Source organism: Parasteatoda tepidariorum, chromosome 6, assembly GCF_982258835.1.
Source record: "Parasteatoda tepidariorum strain Cologne lab strain chromosome 6, Ptep-v5.0, whole genome shotgun sequence".
Classification (NCBI taxonomy): domain Eukaryota; kingdom Metazoa; phylum Arthropoda; class Arachnida; order Araneae; family Theridiidae; genus Parasteatoda; species Parasteatoda tepidariorum.
This window is the reverse complement of record NC_141760.1, coordinates 80,497,706-80,521,132: the sequence shown is the minus strand read 5'-3', so window position 1 is coordinate 80,521,132 and position 23,427 is coordinate 80,497,706. Positions and strand designations below refer to the sequence as shown.

At 29.3% G+C, this 23,427-nt stretch overlaps 1 protein-coding gene and 1 long non-coding RNA gene across 4 annotated transcripts in view; one reads left to right on the top strand and one right to left on the bottom strand.

Annotated features, from left to right (window-relative positions):
• Positions 1 to 19,572, top strand: part of LOC107456070 (tyrosine-protein kinase CSK) — a 39,852-nt gene extending 20,280 nt beyond the window's left edge. For both annotated transcript variants that reach the window (XM_087166092.1, XM_087166091.1), the window contains exons 7-13: positions 5,784 to 5,886; positions 6,068 to 6,229; positions 6,989 to 7,088; positions 7,544 to 7,639; positions 9,994 to 10,080; positions 11,503 to 11,695; positions 14,537 to 19,572. In XM_087166092.1, the coding sequence (XP_087022218.1) occupies positions 5,784 to 5,886; positions 6,068 to 6,229; positions 6,989 to 7,088; positions 7,544 to 7,639; positions 9,994 to 10,080; positions 11,503 to 11,679 (725 nt within the window). In that variant the 3' untranslated portion in view covers positions 11,680 to 11,695; positions 14,537 to 19,572. The remainder of the gene's footprint in view (positions 1 to 5,783; positions 5,887 to 6,067; positions 6,230 to 6,988; positions 7,089 to 7,543; positions 7,640 to 9,993; positions 10,081 to 11,502; positions 11,696 to 14,536) is intronic.
• Positions 11,436 to 23,427, bottom strand: part of LOC147808172 (uncharacterized) — a 65,247-nt gene continuing 53,255 nt past the window's right edge. For both annotated transcript variants that reach the window (XR_015434753.1, XR_015434752.1), the window contains exons 2-3: positions 19,606 to 19,707; positions 11,436 to 11,611 (exon numbers count right to left, since the gene is read on the bottom strand). This is a non-coding gene — a long non-coding RNA (uncharacterized LOC147808172). The remainder of the gene's footprint in view (positions 11,612 to 19,605; positions 19,708 to 23,427) is intronic.

The following is a 23,427-nucleotide window of genomic DNA, read 5'->3' as shown; positions in this document are numbered from 1 at the left end:
TCTTTTGAAGTTTTCGGCATAGGACCACAGACATCCATATATACTACTTCAAGTGGTTGAGAAGTACGACTTGGAATTGATTTAAATGAGATTCTATTGGACTTGGCAAGGAGGCAAGTGTCACAATTTTCATCTGGTTTTTCTATATTAGGTAATCCCCTTACACTCTGGTTCTTGCTAGTTTCCTTAAGGTAGTCAAAATTAATATGACAATATCTCCTATGCCACAATGTAGCTATATCTGTTCCTGATTTACAAGTGCCAACATTAAATCCACTATTTTCAGCTTTTGGAGTTCCAGTTTTATATTTGTATGGCTTCAGGTAGTACAATCCGTCTTTTCTAGTGGCATAAAATAACTTCAACCAATCATTTGAATAAATCCATAATTTTCCCTTCGTTCCAACAAAATTAGCTCCTGCAGCTTCTAATCGTGAAATAGATATTAGGTTTCTTCGAATACTTGGGTTGTATAAAACATTTGTTAAAGTTATATTACTCATTTCTCCTCCTACTTTAACTGAAAATTCAACAGCTCCTTTTCCTAGTACCTTACTAGAAGTATCCCCAACAGCCAAAGCCATGCTTACATTATTTGTTTCTTCATAACTTGACATTAACGTTTTGTTTTTACAGAAATGTGTAGTTGCAGCAGAATCCAAAACCCATATTTTATCATCATTTTCAATCATGGTTTCACCAACTTCCACAGAGTGTGTTGAATAAGTCTCAACTAAAGCAGCTGACTGATCATTGAAATTCCTTTTCTGTTTACCCCACTTTGACTTTACATTTCTGGGATATCTATCTCTACAATTTGCAACTAAATGTCCATACTTGTGGCAGTGATGACATGGACCAATGACTTTTCTATTAGTTTCTACAAATTTACTTTGAGATTTTTTTCTGTCTCCATATCTTTCTTCATCTTTACTTATAGAAGAAATGTTAAACGCACTAACCTCTGGACGAATATCAGCTTTCACTTGTGTAAGTCTGCTTTCTTCTCTTATCAGTTCTTCGGCAATTTTATCAATCGTAAAATCTTCATCCTTCCAACGATAAATTAACTGAACTATACCGGAGAACTCAGGTGGTAGATGCCTTATTGCTTGGAAGCCTTGAAACAACTGATTTAATTCATGACCTGCTTCACTAAGCTTCTTCATTGCTGTTTTAAGTCTAGCAATAAAAAGGCCTATACTTTCATTAGCTTGATACTTAATGCTAAAAAACTCATCAAGTAACTGAATGAGTCTGGCTCTTGTTTTTGGCTCAAAATGCTGAACCAATTTCTCCCAAGCCTTTTTACCATCTAAACAATCTTGAATAAGCGGTCTGAATTCTGGCTGAATTGCATAATACAATGTAGAAAATGATCTATCTCTTCTCAATTCAAATTCCTGTTTTTCTCTTCTTGTAGCTGAATCTTCCAACTCTTCTTCTTTTCCATCAATAAATTTCCAACAGCCTTTATCTAATAACAAAATTTTAATGTCTGTTTTCCACCTGTCCCAATTATCATAACTTAATAAGTTAAAGCCTTCTGGTAGCAAAGCCATTTTCTATAAAAGTTCTTCAAAATATATTTCTAAATATCAATACAAATTGTTCACGGCCCCCTTCTAAAATGTCCTGGCCCATAACCAATGTTGAAAAATAGGGGCCAGCTTACTAAGTATAAGATATTGAAGACATCTATTACTACTCAAGAATTCACTTCATGGAAAAGATACAATTATATTTATTGAATATAAATCTTTAAATATAAAGTAAGAAACACTACATTCAAACAAACTAAACATAACTCTTTAACATCACATAGCTCTTTCTAAACATAGCATAAGAGAAGAAACATCCTCTAACCAAAGCAAAGATATATCTAACTAAAAACTGAAACACCCACTTCCTTCTAGCTGAGATAACAGGAAGTGACCCAACTTCTCCTAGGAAGTGACCCAACTTCCCACAGGAAGTGACACAGCCAAGAGGAAAATACTGTTTACATTTCTATTTGTTTACATTTTCCCCAACAGCTCCTTCCTATAATTGCTTAATTTTTTTTAATATATTAGTGGTCAAAATTTTAAAATTATATTTAAGAAAAATTTAAAGTTAACTGTCTAAATGCTTCTGCCACTTTTAATATTGAATAAAAATCTCCCAGCATAGTTAAAAGTTGCTTTTATAAATCTCAGTATCATATAGAGCACTCCCCCTCCCCTCCTCCTAGTGACCTGCGTTGTAAAAGTTCAGCTTTTTTTATTTTTGTCCACTTTAATGCCTGGTGTTGCAATTCGTTTTCGCGTGATTCAAAAATCGTACTCGCAATTCCCATTAAAGCAATTTAAAAATCTAATATCGCGATTTGTACTTAAGCGTTTTTTTAGCGCAATTAGTTTTTCCGCAAGTTTAAAATCCAATGTCGCTATTCGTATTCACGCATTTTGCGATATCAAACATCGATTTTCGTATTTATACTCGATTTGAAAACTACTTGTTGCAATTCATATTCACGTGACCATGTCAAGTGCGTATGATCGATGCTACTGAAAAAAAGTTAATTCAAGTATGAGTGGTTAATTAAAAAAGTCAGTGACCAAAATTGTTCCTAAGAATCTATCAGAAGGTATTGAGGTGAAAGTTGGCAACTGTTTCAATTTAAAATGGTTGACTGGTAATAAATTTAAAATAATAATCAAGCAGCAAAATCCAATAATTGATTAATTTTCTTAAATAGAAAAGTGGTTGAAATTTCAAAATTGTATTTAAGAACAATTTAAATTTCACTGTCTAAATGCTTCTGCCACTTTAAATATTAAATAAAAGTCTCCCGGCAGAGTTGTTTTTAAATATCTAATTGATATCACAGTATTATATAGAACATTCCCCCCTACCCCGTCTTCTGCCCAAATCTTTGCTTATTCAGACTTTGTATACCTAGCTTAAAATAAGCCTTAATGCAAAATTCAAACCTGACGTTTTTATGCATCATGAATTTTATTCTCGACTTGATGCCAATCACCCTTTTTTTTATTTTTTTTTATATACATATATACTTAGATCACTTTCCGAAATTAAGAGAGAGCAATGGAAGTCTTATTTTTCAGTGCTGCTATTATCGACTAGCATTTATCGTCAAAACATTTTAGTTTAAAATGTTAAATTTTAGTCTGTCTTTAACTAAAATTTAAGTCCTTGAGAATTTCATAATAAGTCTTAAAAAGTCCTTGAAAAGTACTTGAATTTTATTTTTATAGTAGAGCATGAACCCTGTCCAGGTGTACTGGTTTAATTAAAATTCTTCTGGTAATTGCACATTTTAGAAAATTCCCTAAATTTGAGTTAAATTCCCTATTGAAATAGAATTTTTGTACTGATTATTACTTGAATATTTAAATAAGTATTACTAATACATAATGAAATGAACCTCATTTTAACCTTAACCCTTTTGCGACGGGAAGCGCAACTGCGCTCTTATCGCTGAGGCCGGCAGTCTCTCTCGCAAGTGTCTCTCCAGGGCCGAAAGGTTTTTTGCTGTTAAGCCTAAATCCATGAAATGACTGAAATATCAATGTGTTGTTTAATAATGTTCTGTGGAGTGTTTAAATGGCATATGCTTTATATATATTTCTGTAGATACTTTATTTACTTAAGTCATTTCTTGTTTAAATATATATTTTACACATTTTATTTTCTTTATGTACTTACCATTTAATAACTTTTAACATTATATATCTGAAAACCAAATGTATGACTTAAAATTCTTTTTTCGTATGAAAAAATTTAAAACACTAATATTGCACTAAAAATTGGACCTGTCATAAAACATTTCCTTCTCCTCCATTCCTTCCCCCTAAAAACCACCTGTATGTGAATCATATTACTCTTATTTTGAGTAGAAGGTCAAATCTACATGTATCTGAAACCATATGGACATACAATGTCACCTTCTGGCAGAAATTTTATTTTTTTAAACGTACCAGGACACTGGCACAAAAGAGTGGCGGCCGGGGGTGAACGAGAAAACGCTCTGTCACACCGGTGTGTCTACCGGGAAGTGAGTTTATTTCTTGCTGGCACATATATGTGACAGTCGTCGCGAAAGGGTTACACCAGTTCAAAACTTTTTTTATTCTAACATTTTCATTTCATTTTTATTCAGAACTCAGTTTTTAAATTAATTTTAAAAAATTTAACTATCTTTGATGAATTAAATGCATTTTAATATTCGAAATTATGAGTATATATAATACATAGATGTCCATCATAACTGGAAAATATTGCAATTTTTCAGTTTTGATGACTATAAAAATCACTAAAATTCCCTATGTGTAAAATATATAGTACATTATGCAACAATTATCATGAAATTTATATTATTTCGTAAAATCGACTGGAGTTTTTCCTTTTCATATTGGCAGGTATGATAGTAGATAATAAAATAACTAATTTATAATTGTAATTAAAATTGTTATGCATGATTTAATTATATTATGTTAATATTGATATAATAGTGCAATGAATTTGATATATTTAAAAAATTTTATACATTAATTAGATGCTTTTGTTAAAGTTTCCTAACATATAAGATAAAACTGATTAAAAAAAAAGATGCTTGAATAAATAAATAAAAATTTACATTTTGCATTTATACAATGTGTGTATGTGGATTGATCAATAAACTTTCTGTGAATTTATCCTAATTGATGTATACTTATAACCCCTTAAAATAGATATTAAACATTAAGTATGGAGAAAGTGTTCTGAGCATCATGGTTGGTCAAATTTATCAAAATTTTACTTGTTTGACTAACACAAATATAAGTAATATAGTGAAAAATCTCAGATCCTGAATGATTTGAACTTTGAGCAAGTCCAATAATTATGAATTGTTTAAGTAAACTCATATTATTCAACAAAAATAATTAAAAAGTAATTGTTAATCTGGTTAACATCAATTTTTATACAGTAAAGTTTTTTGTTAAATGACTTTTAGTTAACTTATTGTTTAGCATAATAATATAAATAATGCTGATTAAATGTTGAAAGAAAAAAGGAAAAACGAAGCAAAGGATAAGTGGAACTTTCTCTTTAATGACTAAAATCACATTTTTTCCTCTTCTTTTTTTTTATTTAAAGTGAATGAAAAGAATTTTGTTCAATTTTTAAAACTCCTTTATTCTAAGATATGCAAAATTTTACTTCATTTTAAGCTACATAGTTTTAAATTATTAAATTGCAAACTGTACAAGCGTTAAAGTTACTTACAATTCAAAAATTTATTACCTTTTATTAAATTAGATAATGAAGAAATGCGAAACATTTATTTTTACTTGTAAATTATTTTCGGATAAGCAAATTTTACGATTGTGTCTTAAAATGCTAAGAATCTCTGAAATAGGCCCAGAGACAAATATACAAAAATTTAACACAACGTTACGGATCTAAACCTTCAGAATACTCTTCTGTCTAAAAAGAAAACCATATAGGTCTAAATTATGGTCACACTTCCTGCCCTTATTTTAAAGACCAAGATTCTATATCCGATGAAAAAAGACACGTTTATTTAAAGAAAGTACGTTTTTCTGCCTGATTTTATAACTAAAATGTAGTCTGCAAAAAAACACAAAAAAAATAGCACGTTTAAATTTATTCACTTGACTTATCGTGATTGAATCTTAGTATGTGACAATCTGTTTTTTATTTTGTGCACTGTACATAAACTCTTCCAATGTTTTTATTAAATTCTTAATCCTATTATTTGTCTGAATTCTGCTTAGATGTTGTGCTCGGCTGTTTGCGAGGACAAAAGGTAGCTGTAAAAGTTCTTAAAGATAACAGCAAGGCAGCTCAATCTTTTTTGGTAGAAGCTTCTGTCATGACGTAAGTTATTTTATTTTTTGCTTAAAATGTAATAAACTTAAACATTCCAAGAACATTTTGATAGGCATCACGAATGTGTTTCCTTAATCATATAAGCAAAATTTTATATTAATCATTCTTAGACACAAACTCTCAATGTAAACATACTTTTGTTCTTAAAGTACTTAAAATTTATTTCCAGATCCTTAAGTCATAGGAATCTTGTGCAGTTGTTAGGTGTAGTGTTTGATTGGCCTTCTATTTACATTGTTACTGAGTTTATGTCCAAGGGATCTCTGGTAGATTACCTACGCTCTAGGGGAAGACAACACGTCACCAAGCAAGATCAAATTCATTTTGCAACGTAAGAACTTAATCTTTTTTTTTTTTTCATGCTTATACTTTTATATACAAAACTCCAAAAGCACTAACAATTAATGAATTATACAGCACTTTAAATGTATTATATCAATTATCTAATTTATATATTATAATTTTTCCCCTTAGCTTTGACTGGACAAATATAAAATCTCAAAACTGTCTTTTTTTAAATAAATTTTAATATTTATAATACAAAATGCATAAATAAAATGTGAGGTGTTCAGCTTTTTTTTTTTTTTTTTTTTTTGTTCTTTAAGAGCATAATTATCTACAGCAAAATAACTTATTTCATTAATGTCATGATATGTATTTTTATATATATATATATATATATATATATTGTAGTTCCTTGTCAGAAATTAACCTATTCTTATAATCAATATCTTTTGGTTATAAAAGTTCATTATTTTAGACAACCACTTTCATCCCTGCACTCTAAAAAGTAAGAAAACTGTGTATAATGTTTTATGCTTCATTTAGAAAAAGTGGGAACAAAGATGATCAAATCAAATTAGATTAATAAATAGATTTTTAAAAAAAAGAATAATTATAAGTTATCAAAATCAGTTAAGAGAAAAAAATAGCAGACTTAGAATGGTTGAAAAAACTGGTGAATTAAAAACCTTTAAAAAAATGATTGTATAATTGCAGTTGTGTGAGGGTCATTGTTTTTTTGACTATTTTAAATAACATATAGAAATTTTCCTCTTATTTATATCTATTTACTTAATATTTATTTTAGTGATACATGTGCAGGCATGGCCTATTTAGAATCTCGTCAAGTTGTTCATAGAGATTTGGCAGCTCGTAATGTTCTTATATCAGATGAAAATGTTGCAAAGGTATTTTTTATTGTGTTAAAAGTTTTATTCAGATAGCATAAGTTTACTACACAAATACATATTTTTTTTCTTAAAATATGAATATAATAATTGGCAAAACCAAAGTGTAAATTATTTTATCTTGATAATTATTTTAAGTTTAATATTTTCTTAATTGTTAAGGCTATTCTAGATTAATCAGCAGAGTAAAGAACTATTTTTTTTTCCACGTGTATGTGTAATTTATCTCTGCAAAATTACACTATTACAAAGATTGACCGGCATTACTTACTAATATGTTACATTATAGTATTTTTATAATTCCTTACATATTACTTTATTTTTTGAAATCCATCAGATTTTTTTTTATGTGTTTTTTGGTTTGGTGTGAATTTTAAAAAAAAGAAAAAAATCATATATTTGTGTTTACTTAAAAAGTACATTTTCTTCCCCTCATGAAATGTTACTTCTTGTAGGTATGTGATTTTGGATTGGCTAGAGAGCGATGTTTTAATCTTGAAGGTGGAAAGTTTCCTATTAAATGGACTGCTCCTGAAGCATTGCGTCACAGTGTAAGTTTTGATTTGGCATTGAATTCAATTCTACATTCAGTTTCTTGAACTTTATTATAAAATCATAATAGATATCAAAATTAAAAAGATTAATTGGTTGTGAAAAAAACTCATTGTTTTTTGTTGTTACTGATTTGTATTACTGTAGCAAGGTTTCCAGCTTTCTACACTGTTTGAGAACAAAAAAAAAATTTCTAGTTTGTCATGCTTAAATATGTCATTCTTGTTTTGTAAATTTTGTTTAAAGCTATTTTTGAATTCACTACAGATTTAAAATGATTCAAAAGTTTATATGAAACGCAACTTTATTCCTACTTTCTAATGGTGATGTTTTTAAAATTTGCAAAATTATTAAAAACTTTGAAGGCTTAAGTTGTCTACTGCTCTGTAAAATGTTTTGTAAAAATGTTGTAATTAGCAGCCCTACTGTTGTAAATATCTCTTGTACTTTTCTTTGAAATAACTAAATAACTAAGTCAATTATTATAACTTGAAGGAACAAAATTCTTGTTGAAAGGTTAATATTATTTTAGAGTTTTGTGATTGATTTTACTGGGTGTTTCCTAATGAGCACTCTTAAAATACATTTTTCGAGTCCTTGTCAGAAATAAAATTTTAAAAAAGTGTGCACATTAAGGGTCTTAAAATAATCTTAAATCAAGGGGAAAATAATATTGAAATCTTAATAAATTACTATTTATAAGAGATGGGACTAAATACGAAACCTGTTTGAGTAAAACTTCAAATTTGTGAGCAAGAAAAAATTTTAACTATCACAATAAAGATTATTTTTTCAATCAAATTTTCTAAAACTGAATCTCCTAGGTTATCTAACTTAGTTAGTACCATTCCTTGATTATGATCTGAAATATCTCCTAAATCATTTACTATTTGAAATATCTTGTGAAACATTTGCTACCAAAATAATTCTAAAGTTTCATTGTATGTGTAACTAACATTTCTCTTGTAACTGGCACAATGGTTAAACCTTATAAAATTAACTTGTTAAAAACTATGACTAAGTCTTTTAAAAATATTTTAATTAATATTTTTTTTTTTTTAATTTTTAAAGGGGTGCAGGGTCAAACTTAAGGCTGTTTTAAAGCTTCTTCATAAAATTAAATATGAAAACCTGCACTTCTACAAAAGTTTCCTTTAATAAAAATAATTACTTTAGAAAATTTTTTAATGCACAATTCTCTAAACTTGAGAACAATTTCAGACGTGAATGCTGATTTGCCTAAGATTAGCTTATTAGACATTAGAAGAAAGCTTTCCTTAGACTTTTTATTGCTGGAATCTTACTAAAAAATTTGATAAACATTATAAAAAAATTTTATCAATTTTTAAACACCAACTTTATTTTAAATGCTTGCATCTTAGAGAAAATGTAGAAGTGTAGCGATCTGATGTTTGATTTTTGTTCGATTGGGATTATCAAGACATCTATAATTTTGCTGGAACTTATTGAAACATGAAAGTATAATGTGTCATCCAACCATTTACAGAGGAATTATTTTTCTATTCTACTAATAAAGTTGCTACATGTCTGCCCCAACATTGATTTCTGCGCCAAGTACTTGATGTTTATAACATTTTTCTTGGGGCTTTGTTTCCTCTGTCGTTCTTTAACATTTGAAATTGTTGCACTTTTATATTTGAAGTATTCTTTGCCAATCCTGTGGTATGTCAAGTTCCACAGGAGATCTTCATTTCATTGGATCGTTCTCATTTTTGACTGTCATTGTCAAACTTTTTACATCACAGCCTCATTTTTATTTTGAATTTGTATGTTGTGTTGCAAACCTCTAGTTTAAAAAAATGTTTGACCTATCGAAAATATGAAAAGTTTTTTAATGTTATTAAATTACTAATCGTGCTTTTTTAAAATACATTAAAAAAAATATGTTTAGTTCCAAAAGTGAATGTTTTACATGATTAAGAAATTTTCCTTAAATTATTTCTATTTTTCACCCAAAAAAAATTATAAAATTGTCCACCCCCCCCCCCCCAAAAAAAATCTTAATCTATTCATGTTTTCTTAACCATTTTCAAAACGACCTATTATCTAAGTTCTTTTTTTTTTTCAGAAAATTTGTTTTTCATCAAAGTTTTTTGATTGCTGTACTCATTTATGTATAATTCTTCCTTTTATTTGTGCATAAGACTGTTAATTAATTTTTGACATAAAATTAAGTATCTGTTTGAAAACTTTTAAATAAATTCTTTTGTTATTTAATAACTATTTTAAACTTTCTCCGGTAAAATTATTTAATGTAAGTGCTTTTGAATGAGATTATGTATTAAGAACAATTTTAACTAATGTGTACCCTTTTTTTTTTTTTATCCTATAGAATTTCTCCAATAAATCTGACATGTGGAGTTTTGGTATTTTGTTGTGGGAAATTTATTCCTTTGGTAGAGTGCCTTATCCGAGAATAGTAAGTATCTTTTCTAAACTTGCTTTTGTTTAATAACCTTTCTTAATTACTTTTAAATGATTTTTGACTGTTTAAAAAAATTTAATGACCTGCATTGCTTATCATATCTAAGATGAAGATATTTTTTTATTTCCATAAATTGCTTAGGGCCGGTATAGCCTGGTTAGTAGGGTGCTGGGCCCATGTCCAAGAGTTTGTGGGTTTCGAACCCCACCGACCGAAGACTCCCCGTGTAGTAAAGTGACTAATGCACGTTAAATCTGTCGAGTCGCAAACGTCTCCCCATGTTCCCATAACAAATCAATACCTCTGGGGTTATTGGATTGGAGATCGATCCTTCTCTTGATTAAGGTCAAAATTATGATCTGTGGATTAACGAATGGATGTATGAATGATTCTTTGATGCGGCTATAAACGGGTGCGACGTATGGTGTGGCAGAAGTTAAATTCTTGGCCATAGATGGCACCAATGGAAAATAAGAACAATCCCATCCCCCTCTGTTTAAACAGGCATACGTCAACAACTATAGTGCTTAAGGAAAATTGGCAATTTTCCTACTCTATCATTTCTAAAGGGAGAGATATAAACATTCAATGTATATTTTCATAGTGTTTGTACTGTATGATATAAAGAAACAAAAGAAGAGCTCATATAAACTATTCGAAATTTTTTTATACCTAATCAAAGTTAAGTGACAAAAAAAATTTTTTTTCATTGAACTGTCGGAAATTTTGGCACTTGGGTATTATCCTGTAAACAATTTCTCAAGTTGCATTTCATAACTTATTGCAACAATTTCTTCATGTAGTAAGTTATATTGGTATTTTGTCCTTTTTTTACAATCAATTGCTATGTATAAATAATTTCTGAAGATATCAAAATGACTTTGATGCGGCATTTGCAAAAATGGTCAACAGTATAATGTACCTGAATTTCTTTCGGGGATATTTTAAAGTAAAAAACATTTTTCTTTGATTATAGGGTCACAAATAAAAAAGGCTTATGTTTGTTTGTTTTTTAAAAACCTAGCTCTTATTTCTATTACATCTTATGGTAGAATTTCTTATGCATATAAAACAGCCGCTTTTATAAGTTTATGTATTTCATTTCGTATGATGTTATAATTTAATTCCTGCTGGTCAGTTTTCTCTCAAAATCCTAATCCCTGACGTAGCACATAAATTTCATGTAGTTGCATAAATTAAATTTTTTTATCTCATGCAGTTTAAAACTTTTATCTAATTTCGAGGAAATCCATATTTTGTTAACTAATTGGAAATTTTTGAGTTTGCCTCTTTAAAATAAACCCTAACTCCCCAAACATTGACTTAACTGTAACAGCATCGACACAACATTTCTGCTAACATTTATAATGTGCTTTATTATGAATGTTTGATAATTTTCTCTTGTGATGTTTGCAGCCTTTGGCAGATGTGGTAAAACATGTTGAGAAAGGTTACAGAATGGAGGCACCCGAAGGATGTCCGTCTGATATATATGACATCATGAAACAAGCCTGGGATCTTGAGCCTGAAAATAGACCAAACTTTATAGATGTACTAAAACGATTAGAACATTTGAGGGCTCTTACAGACTGAAGCAATATTATGTGTAGTAAGTAATAATAATTTTTTTTTTTTTTTAAGAATTTTGTACAGTGCAAAAAATAATAAACGGACAGATTTACAAACAAAAAATTTTAATTAAAAAATGGATCGATTGTTAATTTTGAGATTTCACTTAATTCTTTGAGGCCTTCCGGTGTTGCCATGGATCGCCACCAAGCCTACCTTTTTTAATCCTCTTTCTTTTGCTGAGAGGTCACGTACGCACACTTAGAGCCTACAGTATTCTCCGGATGCCCCCTGGCGGGGGTGGGACGGGGTTAAGCTCTGATTTTCCAAATTTTGATATAATTTTACTATAAAATCCGTTCATCCGAAGGTAATACCACTCAAAATATAACTTTTATTAAATATTTATTGTTTTTCATTTAATAAGTTGAGAAAATTTTGTATTGTAAAGAATAAAAAAAAAAAAATTACATCATTTTTAAGGATGTAATTTTACAGGACAAAATTTGAGCGAAATCAATCTAATTGTTCCTTAAAAATCTAATTTTAAAAATGGCTTCTTTAAAGTCTGATTTCTCAGAAACTATTCGACCAACTTTGTATAAAATAACTCTTTAAAATGATGTAAAAAATTTGTATGCCTTACACTTCACAATTTTTTCGACTGATATTAAATAAAATAAAAAATAATAAATATTTACTAAATGTTAAAATTGTCATAGAATTATCTTTGGATAAACAAATTTTCTAATTGTGTGCAAATTTTGTTTTCAATTCGCTTAAGAAGTTCTCAACATATAGCAAAATATAAAATTAAGAGGTCCAAACTTCTGATCCCTATTCTGACCAAACCGTGGGTAATATTGTAATTGCGGCTACCCCCTATATTTTGGAAGTCAGAAATCCAAATCTGTCCGGAAAAAAAAGATGTTTATTCAGAGAAAGTACATTTTTGTGTCTAATTTCTTAACTTAAAATATCGTCTGCACTAATTAACATATTTAAGGTTTCCCCTTTGAATTATTTAGGGAGGCTCGTCTTTTATTTTGCATTCTGTATATACTTTTCCCCTCCTATTCCTCATATATTAAAAAAAGTAAAAGAACTTCCTCGGAATATCCAGTGCAGAAATGTTAAGTGCATTTTATTTGACAAGAATCTTTAGAACTATCTACGGTCAAAATTCAATGAAGTCGTTTTTTATTTTTGCCATATGTCATTTACTCATAGGAGTTTCCATTATCCTTTAGTGAAAATTGAATTAGCCTCTTACATTAATAAATAACATGCTTATCTTATTGAAATATATGAATTATGAAAGTTTGAGATGGTTCATTTATAAAGTTTAAAACAATAATCTACTTTATTCCCGTTTGAGCAATTATCTTCTTTAGGTAAATGCAAGTTCCTTTCTTCTGATACACTTGATTTTATTGTGTGTCTTTTTCTTAATTTTGTTTTACATTTAAGTATCATATAATTTTCAAACTCCAGTTCTACTAAAAACATACATATTTCAAGCGTTGTAGTATGCCGCAAGTAAAATCAGGACATTTTACGAAACGGTATGCATATACAATTTTTATTTACAGAATTACTTATTTAGAACAAAAAGTTTTAACAGTTTCCAGCATTGTTTTTATTAATGGAGCTCTGAGCCAACTAATTATGGTTTGAGCTCAATGTTTAAAAAATTCCTATAGTACCGTTGCATTAAAAAAAAACAAAATTATTAAATATTGGTATGAGAAAATATTGACAAATTGATATTAGCTGAAATAAGTTCAAGATTTTTTTAATCAAATAATTTTGGAATTAGGTTTTAAATCTGGAAGTGAAATCAATGATTATGCTGATTAACATTATATATAATGGAAAATACTTAAGTTCGCATGCGAGAGAAACCAATTTTGAAACTCCTGCCTAAAAGATTTTTTACTGCATTTTCTAAAAATCATAGATAAATGTATAACTCATGAATTCATTCCCTTAAAATTTAATAAAGTTTGAAGCTATGAATCATGCAAGTAATGCTATATGCCGGAACCAAGTACTGCCAAAATTGCTTGCAGCAAGTCCTGCAAATTGCTTGCAACAACTTTAAAATGATTGTTAAGTATAATATTAAGTTTCTCGGTAGCTCCCCAGTGGTGTAGTTGGTGAAGGCATCGCTGGTGGAAAGCTAACGGTCTGGAGTTTGATCCTGGCAACAGACGAAACAACTGGTGTGTAAACGTTAAATCTGTCATTGGGGTTGAAAGTCCTCTCCTTAGTTGTGGTGTGGCAGTTTGAAGAGAGGGGCACCAACTTGGTCTGTATACAGGTCATATGACCAGGATCAAAAGTACTTCGCCATGGTTGGGTGGTGTGTGTTTAGTCTATTGGAGCAAAGTTTTTGTAATTTACTTCTTTTCCAGCTCAGCTAATCCTTTCTTGGAAAAATTTAGCGTATCAAATGTAATTGAAAATTAGTAGTGATTCATAAATCCAACAATCATTATTGAACTATCAAAATTTAAAATTTTTATTAGCATTATTAATTAAAATATATTAGGTCAAAAATTTAAAGTCTTCATTTGTATATAGCTATAAAAAATGGCTGTAGTCAAATTCAACCCATACAAAAACCAGAAATATCAGAACAAAAAAATTACAATTTGGCCAATTATGAACCCTGCTCATTGTTTCCAGCATATTGACTTTTAATTCATATTCCTTAGTATGTGTTTTTTTCTTTTGCATATTGTATTTTATAAAAGCTTAAATTAATAATTATCTTTTGAGCTCAATACTCTTGATGGAATTATTTCTTTTTTTTTATTTATAATACTAACTATAACAATTTATTTTTAATTTCTCAATTAAGTTTTTATTAATTTAGGTTCTCTTGATTGTGTTTTGTCTGATATGCAGATAATGCATTTTTGTAGAGTTGCAGTGCCTTTATGGTGGTATGCGTATGTTTGTAAACAGCAGTGAAAAAATAAAACTGAACTTGTAAATTAGTCCTAAGCCTGCCCACTTCTGTCGAACAGTGCTTCCATGTAATGAGTGAAAGACTGAGGACAGAAATTCTTGAAGATATTCATTTTGTATTGTACATTTCTTAAAACAAAATATAGAGTATTTAACTTATGAGCCATTTGTCCTATCTCATGTGCTATGTAAAATCATTTCATTAATGCCGATCCATATCATATTTGGCCAGATTTTGTATATTTTTACTGTTAATGAATTTGATATGCACTTCTGTGTGTTATACAAGCTTGTAATACAACATATGATTAAAATTTTGTATTATGATTATGTTTCTAACTGAGCTGAACCTCTTGAAACTAACTGGGTACTTAAAAGTTTTTTCTAATAGTTTTAATATACATTTTTACTTTAAGATAAAGTAAAAGAAATTTATATTTTCCACTGGACTAAAGCCCACTTTAAAATTTCCTAAAGAAGGGATGTTTTTCAGAATGTAAAACCTGTTTTTCATTGCAATAAGTAAAAAATGGTAATTATTATTGTTCTAATTTTCATGGTTCAACAATTTGTCAAAGATATGTATCATTAAGTTTGATTTTTTAGATAATCATATAGAATGTTTACACTTTTTTGCCAACTATAATTATATTTTTAAAAAAAATCTTTTTTGATGTTGTTCTTGTGGCCTTGAGAATTAAAACCTTTTAAGTTTAGAACATTATTATTTTATCAGGAAGTAGACTTAACAAAAGCTAATTATGTAACTTTTTATCATTATTTAACCCTTTACTACACATATATTTAGAAACACCCTAACCCATATTAAATTAAAAATGCCAAAATTAAGTCTTTAAGAATGTAATCATGAATAACTTTTGTATTATAAATATTCTAAAGAAATATATCTAAATTTTGTTGGAATAATAATTTATTTTATATCTCATAATGGAAGGATGCTCATTTCTCCACGGCCAAACGCAAGTTTAATTCATTCATTTTCTGTGTAATTTTTTATAAAATAAAATATGTTTTTAAGCTCTAGTCTTTAGGTCTATAGAGTGTTCTGTAATCATTGCCCTTAATGTAAATTTTTAAAATCCTCATTAAAAAAAAATTTAATAAAACGATACACTTTAAAGCCAGAAATTAATATTTATGCCAGAAAGAAATGAATTTTGTAATATGTCGAATAACTAGTGAAGGAGATGAGGGGAAAATATTAAAATTAGTTTAATTGACTAATAAAAATTAGAGGTGTTTGTAATTATTGTAACTCTTCGTTTCCATCTGGCAATGAAACAAGTTCTGATAATTTTCAGTTATGCCTTCCTCATTAGTAATTTATTAGATTTCTATTGTATTTTCATTCTAACTTTATTTAATTATTTATTCGGTTTCTCTCAAAAAGAAAATCAGTTAATAATTTTTTGACTTCACTTTTTAATGCAATATCCTGTCTAATCTTGTTAAACATAAAGAAAGAACCATGCTTTTGTTTCAAATATTGGATAAAATTTGCTGGACACGTGTAGTAAGGAGTTAATATTTTACAAATGGATATTGAAAATATGTATCAATTTCTAGAAACTGTTTTAAATTTTCTTTTGCATACTAATTTAATTATGATTTTCCCAGTTTCTCAGCTTTCACACAATTGTGATTTTCCTCATTTGTTTCAATCACGAATCTCTTTATTTCAAAGTCCTTTACAATGTGCAACTATAACTTATATTGTACTTAAACTATTGTTTCATGCTGTGTGCCTTATAAATTCTATAGTGATTTTAATTTTTACGATTGTGAATATTTTTTACGCAATGAGAAATATTTATATAGCAAATTTTGAATCATTAATATTTTTTGTGGTTCTGAAATTTGATTAGTTTTTAAAAAAAGAAATAATTTTAAACTGTCTGGAAGGGCAGAATATAATTTTTAGATTCATATTAACTTTGGAATATGTAATAACTTGAAAGCTCAATTATTTCTCATTTTATTTCCTATTTAGCATTACACTAATTAAACATGCTATAGTGTTTGTTAAAAAGGTAGCATAGTGAAATTTTAGTAGTATTCTCATGTAATGGTATTAATATTAACTAGTGTTTTATAGTTATGTATTCATCTTTGAGTTAAGTTGTAACAGAAAAATTTGAGTTAATGAAAAAAAAATTAGGTATATTAATCCAATCTTCCACTTATTTAAAAAATCATGATGAAGATTAGGTTTTCATAGTAGATGTTGAAAAGATCACATATTTATTTATTTTCTTTTTTATTAACATAATTTCAAGTTAACAATAAATTGAATCCTATCAGACCAGATTTTTCATGTTGTAAAATAATAAAAAGAAATATTAATGAAGGACTTATTTATCGTAATAAATCTTCCGTCCGTTATGAAAAAATTTCTTAAATGGTAAAAAAATTAAAAATAACATCCATTACTGAAGTGATAACTATTAAATTTATTTTTCAATATTTTCATCTAGACCTATGCTCTGCAAAAAGATAGGGCGTGTTTAAAGTTGAAAACGCAATTTTATGAAGAAAATTTGAACATTCCCAGTTAAAATTAAAAAATAATGGAGTATCAATTTTTAACTCCGTTCTGGCAAGACATTGATTATAAAAAGATAGAATTTAAATGTCAAATTTCCATATATATCAAACTCAAACGCAACACCAGATGGGGTTATCCTATCATTAGCCTTATGAAATCCTGCTGTGTGGATCTATTATCTTATTAAATCTATATTTAAGGAAACCAAGTAAAAATTTCTGTAATGGTACAAAAATAAAAAAAAATAGCAAATCTGCAATTTTTTCCTTTTATTTATTTATTTATTTTTTTTCTATTTGAAAGTAGAATGTTAAGTCCTGAATACTATGTACAATAAAATTGAACAGCAAAATTTAATGCTCAATGTCGAATTTATAATTTTAAAGATGCTAAGAGACTGAAAAAGTTAGAGTAACTTCATTCTATTTTCAAAAGACTTGGGGAAAGGTTTTTTGAGTGAAACTAGCATTATACAAGATAGGATCTTATTGAATATTTTAATGCTGTTTAGTTAGACATGATTTTAAAAAATAAACATTTTATCAAGAAATTAAGAGTTTTGATTAAAATAGTTAAATGTAACTATTATAGTGAGGCAGCTATGAGATAGGCTAATACTTTACTTTGTTCTGCCATTTTCTTTTTAATTGGTTATTTATTTTGAAGCTCTATTACAAGAAAACTGGTGGGAAACTTAATGAAATAAAAGGGTCCTTAAAAATTTAAAAGAAAAATGTAGTTTTATATAGAGTTTACAAAATAAAGAACAGAACACTGTAATAGTTTTTGATGTAATGATTATATTTATACATACTAACTGGATTCAAAAAGCTAATTTTAAATATGCTAATTAATATATGCTGTCTGAGATATCAGATAAAAATGTACTTTCAATGAATAAATACTATATAAGTAGACCCCATTTTTGATTAATAGATTGCAAATTTCTGGTTATGTTGTGTAAGTCGACCAAAATATAAACATTTTTAAAATTAAAAGAAGATTATTAAAGACTGCAAAATTTGTTTCAAGAGAAAAATATTTTACATTTTTCTCTGGATATGATATATACCCTCAAATAAAGACACATTACATTATTGAATCCAGCACAAATAATATTTTTGAATTTGTAGCATTATGGTATGTTTAAAAACTTTTCATTATGTTATATGCTTTGAAATAATCTTGAATAAATTATATTAAATTTTCTTATCCTTAATTTTTTTTTATGAATGTAATTTAAAGTGTTTTTAAAAAAACCTTTATATGTAAGGAATATGTAATGAAAGAAGAAAATTAATTGTATATTAAAAATAGATTTTGAAAGGAGTAAATTGGTACAGTGTAATTAATATCTAACTCATTGTTTATAAGGCATCAATATTTCACGATCAACAAACATCGAGCTTTGATACCCTATGAATAAATGGGCCCTCTGATTTTTATAAAATTTTGGGGGTTTGAAAAAATGGAGCTTATACACTGATATGTATGGTAAACTTTTTTTTTATGAATTAGGATTCTCGATTCTCAAAATATGAAGGTTGTCACAGTTTGGAAAATATGGCCCATCATAAGTTCTTAACATTTTTATTTTGTGCACTATGCATTACAATATGTGCCTGGTCTGAAGGGATTGCGATAACTGTATTTCAGTTTGTTGTTTTACTTTTATAAAATTCAGCAAAGCGTAACAATTTGAACATTTTTAAATCTCATTCCTCTTAGGGGTACTTTTCCCGCTATATTGTGCCACTAAAGTTCTTTTTTTGTGTCAGTATACTATTTAATTTAGAATATATATGTATTTTTTTGTTTTGTTAATATATAAGGCTTAATGTATTTAGCCTTGGGCAGTAGCGTTTTGTGGTTAAACAAAAAGTTTTATGGCAAAACAGTAGAGTTCTTAAAATAAAAAATTTTAAAAATCACTTTGTCTAATTCCAGTTACAAGTAGTAACTTTTGAGTAGTTAAAAGTGTAAAATTACATCAAATTTACTTGTGAAGTGAAGTTACTAACTTCCTAAATTTTAAAGTTTGAATATTTTACATACTTTTTAATATACTCGTTTTTACAAACAATCGTTTATTGTTTTCAAAGTATCTTGAAATTTTAACAGTGTGTAGAATAAATTTTAGCGAGCCAAATCAATGTACAGGCCATTTTTATATAGGATAATTATAGTGTGAGAGAAATTAATTCATTTATTATGTAAGTTAGTAATTAAATTTTGAATTATTTTCATGAAACGTTTTGTGTCCTAGTTCCATTGTATCCAATCAGTTATGAAAACTTATGTTGTTATGTCAATAGCAAATTATTTAAAAAATGTAAATTTTGATATAACAAAGTAATAAAAATTATTTCAATAAATTGATGTTACCATATTTTATGTTATGAACTCACCTTTTTGTAGTAAATCCTTTCCATTTTAATAACACTATGCATCTGTTAAGCTTATCCGTGAACAATTTCTGCTCTGAACTCTTGAGTTAATTCCTTTTTCACCTAAAGGAACAAAGTTTTTTTCATTTTATTAGATCTTATCTTCACTAAATTCTAACTTTAAAGATTATCCCAATTTGTTGTTACTTATGGCTTTATTGGAAAAATTAATCCATATAGTACAATGTTCAGCTTTATGTGGACATAAACAAGGAGTAAAAAGGAACAAAATTAGATTAACTAACACAGAAAACACATGACAAACGCATATTAACACAAAAAGAACACAAAGATAAAATTAAAGTAGAAAAATATATATGTTGTTAAATACAGTGAAGAATGAGGAGTAGTCTTTACAGAGAGTTCATGTGATCTCTGGCATCCCAATAAAGTTTACAGAGGTCACTCCGCTCTTGAGATTGTTTGTCCAGTAAAGGGCATACAAGCAAGTGGTCTGAGTTCATGGTTCCCGAATTGCAGATTTGGCACTCACTAGATGGAAAGATACCTATTCTGTTGAGGTGCTCTGCCAAGCAGTCATGGCCTGTTGAGAGTCTGAAGTTTGCCACAGCCTTCTTACGAGAACTGTGACAAAATTTCTTCGAACTGTTTTGGATGTTAGCCCAGGGTTTCCCGGTGGATTTTACTGCTTGGTTGCGCTTTAGGTCGGTCGTAAGTTTCACGGAAAATTGTTTTTTAGGGAGTCTGGTGGAATCGGTTTATTACATTGCGGTTCGAGTGTCCCTTTCCTGGCTAGTTGGTGTGCCTTTTCATATTATCCCAATTAAATAAATTCTTAAAACGTATGCAAATCTTATTTTGACAATTATATTTGCTCATGCTCTAAACACAAGAGTTTGTCGTTCTTTAATGTCAGATGCAAATTTTTTCTACTTTAAAATTAATTTTTTTATATCATATGCAAATCTTAATGTGTAAAAATCTTATTCTTGATTAGTAGTTTTGTCAATGCTCTGAATACTAGAGTTTGCTCTTTCTTCTTTACCTAAAGAAGCAACATTTTTCGGATTAAACACTCATTTTAATTTAAACCAGTGGGAGGTAGCATTTATCTAGCTCTAACACTGTTATACTCATAAGACCTAGTTTAATATGTATACGTTCATTCCCCAACAACTAATTGTCCAACAGGTATGTTTTTTTTTTAATGATAGATTTGACCTGTTAGGCAAATGAAAAAAGTGACTGGATTCTGCAATTACAAAAAATTATTATTTTTTATTTTTAGAAAATCATATTTTCATAATTACTTTTTACTTTATCATTATAGTTTTTTGTTATCGTTCACATATTGCTCGCCCTTGCTTATAACATTTATTCGTATATCTTATATTTTAAGTATTTTTAATAAATTAATTATTTTTTTTTTTATTTCCAATGGCCAAGGTTACAAAAGAAAACTCACCATAAAGGGAGGAACAACAAAATAAATAAACAAAAATAAACGTGGCAAGAAAAGTCTATGAACCCAATAAGTCTCTTGCGCGCCAGTAACGGTCACACGAAGAGATGTCCTTCAGTACCGGGCAAAGACGAAGGTGGTCTGCATCCATCTCCGCTTGAAGGTCACAGAGCGTACAGAAAGGGACTTGAGCAACATGAATTCGATGTAGATGTTTGAGGAGACAGTCATGTCCGGTAGTCAGTCGAAACTCAGCAACTGCCCTACGTCTTGGCCACCTAGGAAGATCTTTGAGATTATTCCACCAGAATTTTTCTCTGTGTATTGGTTTAAAGTGAGACCCATCATCTTTTTCTTGATTAGGCTCTTGGTATTGGTGAGAGGGACAGCTTTCTTTGATGTCTGTTGGATAGAAGCTCCCTGCTTAGCAAGATAGTCTGCTAACTCATTACCAGCTGCACCGCAGTGTCCCGGGCTCCGCTGCAAAACAATTTCCTTAGAAAGCCCGGTAGGAGCTTTTTACACTCAAGGATTTTAAAGGAAGCAGGAGTAGTGTTTGAACTCACAGCAAAAATTGCCGCTTTTGAGTCACAAAAGCCTTAACAAAACTGTTCAGGTGACAGTGCAGCTGCGAAAGAGCTACACGAGTAGCAGCAACTTCACCATCAAACGCAGTTGTGCAATTTCCAGTTGAAAAATAAAAGGAGAAGAGATGGCTATAAACCCCTCCTCCTGCGTTGTCAGTGTCCTTTAAAAGGCTACCATCGGTGTAGATATGTACCCAATCGGGTTCAGGATATAAGGTGCTTATTGTTTCCAGAGCAAGCATTTTTAAAATCGAAGTGTCTTGCTCTTTTTTGGAAACCGCTTGGGTGAGATCAGTGTGGATCTGGAAGCCTTTATCAATAGTCGGGTCCAAAGGAAGGCATAGGGGCTCGGGATCGAAGTTAATATCAAGCAGTGCCTCTAGTTCCAGACCACCCTGCACAAAACCACGTTGTGTCTTCAAACACCTTCTTGTGTCCAAGGAGTGTCCACTCAAAGGAGAGAGGCAACCAGGTAATCGTGTTAATTTTTCCCATAGTAGCAGGGCATTCTCTTGGAAAATATTCTTTAAAGGTTTGTTTTCTGTTATCACGAGCATTGCGTCAATCGGCGTTGTTTTTACGGCCTCTGTAATGATCCGTAGTGCCTGATTTTGAGTCTTATCAAGTAAATCAGTAGCAGAGTTAGAGGCTGTAATCAGAGGCTCACAGCAGTAGGTCATGACAGGCAAAATAAAAAGTTTATAAGTTAAATTTAAGGTATGGTTAGAACAGGCCCATTTAAAGCCGACCAGCCGTTTCAAGAGTGTCGTACTATTTGAGACACGATTCACAATGTTTTCAGTATGGGCTCGCCAGTATAGTTTCCGATCAAAGGTGACTCACCTAACACCTAAGTAATTGAACTTGTCAACATTCGGAATGGCATGGCCTTGATACGACAGATTCGATCTGTAAGGGTTGGTGTGTCAGTGAGAAAGTAAAGATAAATTAATTATTGCTTTGTTCAATTATATTTGTCAAAATAGGGTTTAATAAATCAGTAAAACTAACCTGATAGATAAACGTACCTACTGGGCAAATAAGTTGTGGAGCAGATGTACTGAACCCGTTTAATTTATCATGTTTCGTTTCTCTTCACTAAAAAGAAACTATTAAAACTTATGAATTATTTTTTCTCCCCATGGAAAATTAACAATCGTCATTGTTTTGGATTTCCCATGTTGAATTTTATTTCGCTGCCCACAAATAATTGTAACACTTAAAAACTTATAATTTGGAAAATGCTCAGAAAGTTGCATTGGTATAATAGAACTAGAAATTTTAATATATTGGCTAGAGAAACTGAAACAATTTTATGTATAATAAATAATCTCTGCCTTACATTTTGTCTTACTCAATGTTTATGTAATGTTGCAATAATATAGTTCACCCAATAATTACAAAATTATACAATGCAGTAATGATACAGGGTTTGTAGGTAAAGAAATTTAAAAATAAAGTCAGGTTAAAACGTAATTTTACATCATAACTTGTGCAAACACCGTTTGTACTTGTGCAATAGAGGATTTAAAGAAAATCAGATTATTATTTTTTTCATTAAGTGTATCCTGAAGATTCTATTCTTAAGCATTTCTGGAGTGATGTCAACTGAATACCTGAGTTAGGAACTTGAAACTTCTGCCTTGAGAATATTTACTTGATACGTTTTTTTTTTTTTTAATTTTCTTTTGTTTCTAAATTTTCGTTATTCTTGATTTATTATGACAGATTATTTTAGAATTTCGGTTAATGCATTTTTTTCATCTGTTATGT